The sequence below is a fragment of the Hakea prostrata genome, chromosome 2 (genome assembly GCF_041222555.1).
Source record: "Hakea prostrata isolate BN-2017 chromosome 2, UWA_Hpros_2, whole genome shotgun sequence".
NCBI classification, from domain to species: Eukaryota; Viridiplantae; Streptophyta; class Magnoliopsida; order Proteales; family Proteaceae; genus Hakea; species Hakea prostrata.
Window position 1 is genome coordinate 73,420,290 of NC_142601.1, and position 11,966 is coordinate 73,432,255.

General features: G+C 38.0%; 2 protein-coding genes across 2 annotated transcripts; one reads left to right on the top strand and one right to left on the bottom strand.

Moving 5' to 3' along the window:
* The first annotated feature begins 1,441 nt into the window (after positions 1-1,441).
* LOC149026384 (putative polygalacturonase At3g15720) lies at positions 1,442-5,209 on the top strand. The gene is made up of 10 exons (XM_089143644.1): positions 1,442-1,450; positions 2,138-2,260; positions 2,377-2,517; positions 2,588-2,761; positions 3,608-3,631; positions 3,830-4,037; positions 4,145-4,226; positions 4,501-4,609; positions 4,698-4,812; positions 4,941-5,209. Exons 1-10 carry the CDS (start codon positions 1,442-1,444, stop codon positions 5,207-5,209), a joined length of 1,254 nt encoding a protein of 417 aa, XP_088999770.1.
* Positions 5,210-6,712: 1,503 nt separating this feature from the next.
* LOC149026385 (elongation factor 2-like) lies at positions 6,713-11,813 on the bottom strand. The gene is made up of 4 exons (XM_089146672.1): positions 11,727-11,813; positions 10,157-10,215; positions 9,980-10,067; positions 6,713-9,494 (listed from the first exon to the last, which is right to left on the bottom strand). Exons 2-4 carry the CDS (start codon positions 10,157-10,159, stop codon positions 7,054-7,056), a joined length of 2,532 nt encoding a protein of 843 aa, XP_089002798.1. The 5' UTR covers positions 10,160-10,215; positions 11,727-11,813; the 3' UTR covers positions 6,713-7,053.
* Between the last annotated feature and the right edge of the window lie 153 nt (positions 11,814-11,966).

An 11,966-nucleotide genomic window follows, 5' to 3' on the forward strand; every position in this document is an offset into this window, starting at 1 on the left:
GCTGCTTACCACTTGGACCAATCCCCGTTGGTTTAAACACATAACTCTTCTAGTGGTTGAAACCAACAACTCTTAGTGCATGAGTTCGAATCTTGCTGAGGCATATTTATATCCCCGTCCCTGACTTAATAAAGCTCCTTCGTACCCAAAAAAAAGAAAGTGTAAAACATATTGTCGATATTTTGTAATTCTTTTTCCTACAATTCACTATAAATTCCCTCATAGGATTGTGCCATGTGGCATTTAAGTAATCCAACATTACACAACAAACTAGAGTTTAAATAAAATTCAAGTTTATGGGTCTCTTTAAATTAAATTCAAATTTAATTTAAATTAGGTAACCGTCGAATTACTTAAATACCACATAGCACAATCCTATGAGAGAATTGTAGGGAATTGTAGAAAAGGAATTACAGAGGATGTGAATCTGATATTTTACTGTTTGGAAGATGTGATGCGAAAAACCTTTTCAAAAAGATTTCTGCACAATGTCACCAAAAAAAATCGAAAATCACATTTTATTGCCAATATATGGGTGAAAAATCGAAAATCCAGGCTCTCAAATCTCTTATTCCTATTTTACGCTGTTCATTGCGTTCCATTCTCACATTTCGTCCTCCTTTATGGCTCTGTGCTCCTCTATATACAAACCCTTTTCGCTAGATTACTTCAATTACACTATCAATTGTGACAAAAACAGCAACAGATATGGCTCATATTCCATGGTTCATCATTACTAGAGTGGCAGCGATTGAATCATATGGTTCTTGCAACTTATTCGTCCAAAATAAAACTACCTACTCTTGCCAGCAAAACCCTATTATGTTGTTGGTGAAATATCTTCGACATATCAGGGTTCCGCCCCCTAGCAACATTTCAAATCTTGATAGGGAGTAGCTGAGCAAAGCTTTAGTAACCACTTAATAAAATTAAGTCACTCTGTCACGGGTGGAGCCAAGTTTTAACATTTTGCGAGGGGGTGGGGGGATGTGGATAACAAAACCACATGAAGAGAAGAGGGTCAAGTACTGATATTTTGAACTTGAAAAGAAGGTCAGAGGGATATTTATAGAAAAATTTCAAAAAAATCAAGGTTGGAGTGGGGGAGGCCAAGTGTTGGTACCTCATGCATAAAAAAAAAAAACAAACCAAAGGGTTTCTTGTATAGGAAAATTTGAAAAATTAAGGGAGTGGGGGAACATGCCCCCCCTTGCCCCTAGGGTAGCTATGCATGACAACTTCTTTTTTTCTGTTTTGGTAACCAATTTTTTTTCTTCTTTTTTTCTATTTCAATCGGACAAGCCAAGGGAGCAAGAGAGAATAACACTTGCAACCAAGGAGTGGAAATAACCCATACAACCGAGTCCAAAATATACCATGCTTTCCAGGCTAGAAAGTCTACTTCCTAGTAACATGTTCAATACTACAAGAAATGAAAAAAATGTGTCAGGTGCCTAATGTCCTCCACTATTGATGCAGAATGCACTGGAATTAACTCTGCATAACATGTGAGTGCCTTCCTAACTAGAAGATCCACTATTCCATTGGACTTATTAGGAACATACATGGGCCTGAAACCCATAAATTTAGATGCAACACATTTTATATCCTCAACTATGGGCCGGATACAGTGGGTGGCTGGGCCACTACTCCATGACATAATATGCATATAAATTATACAATTTTTTTTTGGTAATACAATTTATTAATTGTTTCAGTTAAAATTATTAATACGTAACACTATAATAACGAAGTTAAAATTTCATAATTTACATTTATAAACTTGTTAATTGTACTATTTTATTATAAGAAACTGAAATCAAATAGGGCTTTAATTATTTTTAAAACGAATCAATATGTTTCACTTCCTGATTCTCTTCTTGTCTATAAATTTAGTCCTCATCCATGTACAACAAACTGAATTTTATCAATCTTGCCTGATCTTTCCCTAGCTCTAACATCATTCGTTTTCTTATTATTTATGTATGGTTTTCTTCAAGGTTTCAGACACAAGGTTAAAGAGATCAAATGGTAAAAAATGAATAAGCAACTCTCTTTCATGTATTCTCTTTTGAAAAAGTTTGTCATCCAGTTATGTATTAACTATTAGCTTTTTATTGTTGTATGTGTTGTGCAGGAACTTAAATCCTTTCTCATGCTCCTTTACACAGCTTCATCAATTTGGGATATGAATATGAACCCAACTTTTAATGTGGTAGATTACGAAGCCATTGGAGATGGAACAACAGATGATTCAAATGTAAGTAAGCCCCTCATGAGTACAAATCTCCTCATCAATCCAGCCCTCTTCTTTTAGTTCTATAGTTTCTGAAATGAATCCATAAATTAATCCTCTGTTGTTATTTGTTTTGAAAGGCTTTCATGCAAGCATGGGAAGCTGTATGCAGAGCTAATGCATCTGCTGCATCTACACTCGTCATACCTTCAGGGAAGACATTCTTGTTAAAGCCTCTGGAGTTCCAAGGTCCCTGCAATGCCACTAACATTCATGTTCAGGTAAGTAGAAGGTTAAGCATTATTTCTCTTACTTTGTTTTCTCTCTCCCCCTCATCAATGGTGATTGCAGGTTTTGGGAAATATTGTTGCACCAAATGACATATCAAGTTACATTAAGGATGATAAAATAGATGATAGATGGCTTGGCTTTACGGGTGTAATGGGACTTTCTGTTGATGGAGGGGGATTAATTAACGGTCAAGGTTCAATCTGGTGGGCACCAAAAGCATGTAGTGTTGCTAAGGTATGATTTCTGACTTTGTTTGTTTTTTTGGTAGAAAATATGACCATTCATAAAGGGGCGGAATAGAGTAACTAATCATAATATTTCAAGCTCCAGTAAACTGAAAGTTTATCTAACTATAGGAAGACATTCGTGATCCTGGTTGAATTGACGCCATTAATGGACTCAAGGTTCACTATGTTATAAAGACGAAAATACCCTTTCATATTGCATTTGAGGCTATGGGATTGTATAGCCAACATTCATGTTTCTTGTGCGCTTTCTTCTCCCTTTCTTCTTTTTTTGTTTTTTCCTTCAATTTAAAAATAAAAAGTGTCTCAAATTAAAATTAAAATTTCTTCACCAGTCTATCCTTCTACCCATGCATGATACAACCCTACTCACGGGGTCTACTCATTTCAGGCAAGAGGAATGTGTGTCCTACATTCACGTGTTTTATTCTTTTTTATTTATTTATTATTTACTTTGAAACGATATTTTAAGATAGTTTTGGGTTCACTTTGAGAAGCACCAAACCGGTGTTTTAATATGGAAAAATAAAAGCATCTTTTGAAAAGGTGGAAAGGCATTCTTATATTTTTTACATTGAAACATTACCTCATATTTTGAAATATCAAGAACTAAATTTTTTCCCTTATTTTATTTTTTTCTTGTAATTATATAATAAATACTAACTATCATCTAAAAATAGGAAAAAAGAACAAAAACATTACCACACAACTTGTAAGATGTCATATCAAAACGATTCTATATAGAAATTAGGTCCTCCCATTTTTATATTACCTTGGTTTTGTTTCTCCACCTTTCTTTTTTCTAATATATTCTGCAATTGTTGTATGTTTTCAGGTGAAAAGCTGCAATCGACCCACGGTGAGTCAACTTTTCATCACGTTTTTATTAACAAATCAATTGAAACACCATTGTAGGGTTGCTCGGTTGGTAAGACCGACACCTCTTAGTAAAGAAGTCGTGGCTGATGGTATATTATAATAACTCCATCCTATCCGCTCACCTTTTTAACTTTAAACCTAATAATTTTTCTTTTGTCATGTCGTTTGAATTGTCCAGGCTCTGCGATTTTATGAGTGTAATGGGCTTAGGTTGAGTGGGCTTACACATATGGACAGCCCAAAGAATCATATCTCTATTTCCCGGTGCAACGATGTAAACATTTCGGGCCTCCATATTACTGCTCCAGAAGAAAGCCCAAACACTGATGGCATCGATATATCTCAATCATCAAACATTCAAATAGAAAACTCCATCATCGGAACAGGTAGGTTTTTCTTGTCTCTCTTCTCTTGTTTTTTTCCCACTCTCTATCCTTTGCTTTCTGTTAATTTACTGATTGGTTTAGTTTCATTTCTCTGATAATCACCATAGGTGATGATTGTATTGCAATTAATGGTGGATCTTCCTATGTCGAAATCACAAATGTGTCATGTGGGCCAGGCCATGGGATAAGGTTTGTCATAAGTTCATCATCTTTCAACTCCAATGCAGACACACACAGCCCCACAGGGTAGAAGCCTGTTTGTGTAATTTCACACTGGATGGATTTGCTCATTCTCTACTCATCAAGCTGATTATAGGTTCAAATTTTCTACTGGAGATTGATGGGAGATCCTCCACTAACTCTTTCACTGATAAACATAATTCAATGCCACTAGGTCTTGGGTAACAAGGACATTCTTGGCTCTATAGAACTACTTAACAGAGAAAAACAACTCTATTTGCAGTGTAGGAAGCTTAGGAGCAGAAGGAACTGAGGAATATGTAGAACACATACATGTGCAAAATTGCAGTCTCAACGGAACTACAAATGGGTTAAGGATCAAGACATGGCAGGTAACAAAAGCTCTATTTAAGCAACCTCAATTTCTTTTTAGTTTATTTCACATTTGAACTCAGTTTCTTATTCCTCGTGGTTTTACAGGGAGGATCTGGCTCTGCTAGGAATATCTCTTTTCAACAAATCAAACTAAATGCTGTAGCAAACCCCATCATCATAGACCAATTCTACTGTACTGACCATGATTGCAAAATTCAAGTAAGCTTACTCACCATACTAATAAGAGTGTATACCTTACATGACATTACTTGTATGTACTGATCTCTCTGTGAATCCATTAATCTGTTGCTAATGCTCTGTGCATTTGACTCCTTGGGCTTATGAACAATTGGAAGGCATCAGCTGTTGAGGTGAGCAATGTGACATTCACAGACGTACGGGGGACCTCAACTACAGATGAGGCTGTTCAATTGAGTTGCAGTAAGACCGTTGAATGCTCAGATATTGTACTCAACCAGATCAATATCAAGTCAGCAGTTGAAGGAAAGAAATCCAGCTCATCTTGCTCAAATGCATATGGAAAATGCATCAACTGTTATCCACCTGTAACTTGCCTTTCAGAGGAAAGCCAAGTTCAACCACCCAAATCTGGTTAACTTAACAGCTGTATGAGTACATACTAAGTTAATAAACTTAATCATCTTTTCAGTGATTTTGAAACCCTTTCAAGTGCTGTAAATTGGAATACATGATGTTTTAGATTCTCCAAAGATCCCAGAGGAAATCTTAGTATCTAGCTAGAAACGTTGTTCTCTAACCATTAGAAGGCATAAACATTGTTTTGAGAAGAAAAAAAAAAAAAAAAGTTCAACAGACCAGCTGCCAGGAAGTTGAATGAAATGAATCTTATTCACAGTTCCTTTGAAGCTGCTAATGTATATCAAGCTACATAGAAATACTGTTCTGTGACCATTAGAACACACCAACATTCTCTGAGCCTCCATTCTGAATGATCATATCACTGGGACTTGTATGTCTCACACTCACTCTCCCTAGTAAAATAATTTCTCAATTCAGTCTCTTGTATAAATGGCAGAGGAAACTGTCATTTTTTGAATAAAGAGTAGAAGATTAAAATGGGGAAAAACATAGAACCAGATCACATAACAAGTTGAAAAATTACGAAGAAACTAATTAATAATAATAAAAAAAAAGTCATCCAACTATAATACACAGGAAAAAAAAGCAAAGAAGGAAAAATAATAAGTTTGATCCAAATAGGTGGAGGGCGACACAAAGTTTATTGAAAAAACTTGCAATTGCAATGGCTCAATGCATTTATCTCTCAAGTCAAATACACCGACTTGAATCCGTTGAAATCACATTTCCAACCATGGCTCCAGAGATTACGATAAGGAAGGATATGATGAGTGAAAAAGATGCAATTCTGTCTTCTTTTTCTTCTTTATGTTGTTGGTGTATGTCAAAATCATCATCATCTCATCCTGGGATGATATTGAAAGAGAAAAAGAGGAATTCACTCTCTAGAACACATTGTGTAGTCATCTAATTAAGTTGATTATCTGCTCCCAAATAGTGATAGTATTACTCTTTCAGTTTCCAAGCTGTTGGTGAGGACATGAAAACTTAAAGATACTGAAGCATTTTGTTTTATAATCATGATTCTTGTTTCCATCATGCAGATTAGGCAAATCGATCTAATCCTCATAATTCCCTTGCAACCATTGACAAGTCACCACATGACTCCACCAGATGAGGAACCAGTCCTCTGATCCTGGTCCCCCTAGGTTGGTAATGTACCTATTACAATTATCGTATCCCTCAGGTAGTTTTGGGTGCCACCACCACTACTGCTACAGATTAACTAATTAATGTCACATAAGAATAGAATAAAACAGTCTTGAGTAAACTTTTGATTAATTAAATGATGTCATATGAGAATGGAATATGAATTAAGGATAAATGACAACTAAGGTACTCAGGTTTTGAGAAATTCTAATTTTTCTTAAGAGAGAAGTCGCAAACAAAAATAAATTACGTTAGAGAAGAAGATTCGGTGAAGGTTTCATTTTCATACAAAAAATTTCAGCCATCCATCAAGTATCGACAGAGTTTCAACCTTTAATCTTTGAGGGAAACATGCAATCATATTAGATAGAGAAATAAAATGTTCCAAATTTAAACTAAAAACGAAATGAATAGAAGGTTTGATAAAAGGTAAGCAGTCCAAGTATCTAGGCCTTCTTTCATCAGCAGATCTAGAAGCGTAAATCATTGATTTGTCTGGTATCTATGACATTTACCACTTCAGTTTATAAAGTTTACAAGTTTTAGTACAACAAGAAGAATCACATGTGCTGTCACAGCAGGGAGGGGGGGGAAACAGAAATATTTTTGTCAAAAATACACATACTTTGCTGCTCTCAGTCATCTATCCGTTGATGACTTGACCTGTCAAAATGCCAATGGCTTGACAGACTTACAGCTTGTCCTCATACTCGGAGAGTGGTGTCATCTGCTCCTTCAAACCTTTCCTCTTCCTAATATCAGCTACCAACTGTGCTGCCTGGCTTCCAGGCTCCAATGGATCAGAAGACATGGCATCCCAGTGATCAAACACACACTGGGGGAAGGCCTGACCTGAGGTTGAAGCCCTGAGCGTACCTGAGAACCCAAATGACTCAACGACAGGAAGGTAAGCCTTGATGTTGTAAAGAGGGGTACCTGGCCTCTGCATTTCCTCAAAGACATGACCACGCTTCTGATTCAGAACACCATAGATACCACCAAGTGCCTGCTCTGGTGCCTGGATCTCAACCAAGTAGACTGGTTCAAGAAGCCTTGGCTTAGCAGTTATCTGTGAAGCATAGATGACCCTCCTAGCAGTTGGAATGACCTGACCACCACCTCTGTGGATAGCATCAGCATGCAACACCACATCACAAACCTCAAAGCAGATACCTCTCATGTTCTCTTCAGCCAATGCTCCCTCCTTTGAAGCCCACTGGAAACCAGCAACAACTGAATCTTTGATTTCATTCAGATACTGTACTCCCTTACACATATCAACCACCATGTTCGGTCCAGTTGTCTCAGGTCCAAAACACCAGATCTTCTTTGCAAGATCCTTGTCCCACCCAAACTCCTCAGCCAAGATCTTCGAACGAACCTTAGGATCATCCCTTGGACCAATACGCCCCTCATCAATGGCCTCTGCAAGCCCTTCCTCCAGGGGCCTGGCCTCCATGTACAGCCTGTTATGCTTGTTGGGTGACTTGCTCATCACAGTTCGAGATGACTTGTCAATGACAGTCTCACGGAAAGAGACGACAGGATCAGACTGAATAATCTCAGCACCACCCATAAAGTCTTCTTGCAGATCCTTCAAACAGATCTCAAGGTGGAGCTCGCCAGCACCAGCTATGATGTGCTCGCCAGACTCCTCTATTGTACACACCACCATAGGATCTGACTTGGCCAGACGTTTTAGACCTTCAACAAGTTTTGGAAGATCCGAGGCAACCTTACATTGTACAGCCACACGCACAACAGGTGAGACAGAGAACTTCATAGCACGAATTGGATGAGCGTCAACTTCCTTCTCATTTGTAAGCGTTGCATTCTTGGTAATGAACTGGTCAAGACCAACCAATGCCACAGTGTTACCACACGGCACATCCTCAACCGATTCTTGCTTTTTTCCCATCCAAATAACAGTTCTTTGCACACTCTTGACATATAGGTCCTTTTTCTGACCAGGGACATAATTTGGTCCCATAATTCTAACCTTCAAACCGGTGGAGACCTTTCCAGCAAAGACACGACCAAAAGCAAAGAACCTACCCTTGTCGGAGGCTGGAATCATTTTGGACACATAAAGCATAAGAGGCCCCTCAGGATCACAATTTCTAATAGCATTTGCATAAATATCATCCATGGGACCTTCATACAAGTTTTCAACACGATACCGCTGAGCCTTGGAGGGTGAAGGAAGGTGAAAGATCATCATTTCAAGTAATGCACTGCTTGCTGGCAGCCAGGTCTGCATAACCCGCTTCATCAAAGCCTTCCCAGACAGCTCTTTCTCATCAGACTTCATTGTCACACCAAGTTTCTGCAACATTGGCCACAACTTGTCTTTCTGATCATTCATGCAAATATTGATTATCTGCTTAATAGGCTCATAGCAGAACTGAACAAAACCCCTCTTGCATGTGGGAGACCCAGTGCTCTTGCCAGTCCATTTCTTGGTAGCAGGGTCAAAGTAGTTCTCACCCCAAAGCCTCTCCATCATCTTTGCCTCATCCACTCCAAACTTGGAGGCATACATCTTGGCAAAATTGGTCAAGGTGAAGGCCCAACCGTGCAGACCAGCAGAGAAGGCAACTGTACCTTTCTCTGGATAAACCTGGACATCCCCAAGAAGTGGATCCTCATATGTAGCCATTATGACATTAGCATTCTCAATGACCCTTTGGAAGGTCTGATAAGCCTCTTCTCCATCAACCTGAAGCTCAAGGAAGCACCTGTCCATCTTGTTTACAGTCAAGACAGGCCTGATCCTCTCACCAAGTGCCTGTCTCAGCACAGTCTCAGTTTGAACACAGACTCCCTCAACACAATCTACCACCACTAGTGCACCATCAGTAATACGTAGAGCAGCTGTAACCTCAGATGAGAAGTCAACATGTCCAGGAGAATCAATCAGATTGATCAGATACTCATTCCCTACACGTGGTCCCTTGTAGTTCTTCAGAGATTCATCTGACATTTCATAGTACAAAGAAATACCAGTCGACTTTATAGTGATGCCACGCTCTGCCTCATCTGCACGAGTGTCAGTCATGCGAACATCTCCTGCAACCTCTTGTGCAATAATTCCAGCGGCCGCCACAAGAGAATCTGTAAGGGTAGACTTCCCTGGAAAGTTCGATCAACAATGTTACCATGAACACATCCATAATGCTCAAAAAAAAAAAAAAAAAAAAAAAAAAAAAATCAAAGAGACTCAAAAGGGTGATAAATAAGCAAAAAACTACACAATCAGTTTCATTAGTTGCAATTTCAGGAAAAAAGTGAATGTTATTTCCAGTTGAGCCCTGAGAGGATATCAAAGAAGGATACTGTTTTATTGAACAGTGAGGCTTCTTGAAGTATGAAAGCATGTTTCTTTGCAAAAAAACACTCTTTCTACCTTGATTGTTGGTCCACATCATCCAACAAGGAATTCCCAGACCCAGAATTCTAAGTTTCAAGTGAAGAGATTTTCATAGTGGACTACTTCCTGCCTAGTAGAACAGCATACAACCCCTAGGTAGAAGAAGGGCAGGAAGAGCCTTGAAAAAAATTAGGTTGATAGAGTTTTATAGCCAACAATTAAAATAAAGGCAAAGACTATTTGATACCATGATCCACATGTGCAATCACAGACATATTACGGATGTTGTGCTTAAGATCCATAATCCTGCGAAGCTCTTCTGCTGTAAACTTCACCTGCAAAGATTAAATTAACTCCTCAATAAGCAGGTGAGAAAATTGACAGATAACCAATAGAATACAACATTATTCAGCAGCAGTCTTACCATTTTTACTGCTCTTTACTTAGCAGCCCTCGATAATGGATATATTGTAGTTATAGTCTCTACAACAGTTTTAAAGAGTGAATAATTAGCAAGAGCCTGGAGTTTTGCTAATAGTCAGTATCATTAACCACAGAAATAAGAAACAAGGATAACATCAGTAAAATGCAAGCAAGTCTGCAGAACAACCAATCAATGGGGCCAACACAATCCAAAAATGAAGCACAAGGAAACATTTAGCATTGTAACTACAAATAGAAAGGACCACCACATGAAACAAAAGAACAATATATTTCTTTTATGCAAAAATAAAATAGTACAGCAAGGCCATAAATTCCTCACCTGTTTGCGACAATGGTAGCAGCATCTTCTAATGCAATATGAACACAAGCAATGAAAAAATAAACTATCAAACAGAAAATATTAAAAAAGACATGCAAGTCAGAATATGAATAGATGCCAGAATCCTTCCACAGTGCAGAAGTGGGGGGGGGGGATTATGGGAGGTCCTTGATTATTTAAGTAATTAGAATACGTCAAGCAGCTCTGTCTTCCACATATCAAAAGGGAGAGAGAGAAAGCGGGGGGGGGTGGGAGGGGAGAGGAACAATTGGGTCTACTAATTCATTAAGAAAACCCTCTTCTACCCATATAGATATTACATCACTGTGCTCCTTTTACAATTATAAAAATATCAACTCAAGTAGATTGCCACCAAACACCCATGCTGGTTTTCTATACAAGGTGACCTAAACCAAAACAAAAATCATAAGAGACTACAAATCAAGTGAAGAAATTACTAAAAAAAGCTTCAGGAAGTAATCATACAAATATCTTAGAAAACATAATAGAAATGAATTCACCCGAGAAACATAATAGAAATGAAACGAGTTTCCCCAACTCCATGGTGAAGGCCATAACCCGAAAGGCTCTTCAAGGCTGAAACACCATAAATAGGAGCCTGGGGGGGGGGTGAGGGAGGGATTCTACAGATAGTTAATTTTAGAGTTTGCTGGTTTTCAGAAACTCTAAAAGTGAAGGTCTTTCAGAAATTATACCCACAGAAGGATCTTAAGACCATGTCAACAAAATGATAAAACCCAGATGATGTAGCAACAAGAACAATGGATTGGAATCTCCATGGCATATAGAACATGAACAAGACGAACAAAAGGCTGTGAAGTAAAGATCTTTTTCTTAATTCCTTAACAAATGGCAAACAAGCCAAAAAAGCACCCCCAAAAAAGAAACATAATTACCACTCATAAAACAAAGAGCTACCATAGGCTATGCTCATGAAAAGCCTACATAATAAGAAACAAACAGATATAATTTTCGTCATGGATGGTAATCTAACATCCATTAAAGCAGCTACAAGATATTTGTGTCTCCACTCCTTAAAATGAATTATACCAAGTCAATATAAACTTAAAACAGATTAAAATCCATGAAATTAAGTACGAACTAATACACTAGACTTGCAGATCCCAACTACATGAACTTTCTATCGACAATATAAAGCAGATATGACGAATTGATCAATAATCGGATGTAGAGGGGCTTGAATCTTTACCTCGGAAGAGCAGAGCCAAGAATGAGAGCAAAAAAGTCACTCAACCTCCTCTGATATGCTCTCCTGTGATATGCCGGAAGCATAAAGATGTTAGAAAGAATTATATTCTTGCGTTAAATGTAACCTGACCGTTGGATATAAAAATAATAATTAAAAAGTCGTTGAATTTAAGAATTTAAAACTTATATGCAAGCTTCAGTGTTTCATGCCCACTGAGTCTTTTTGTACCTGTGTGGCTGT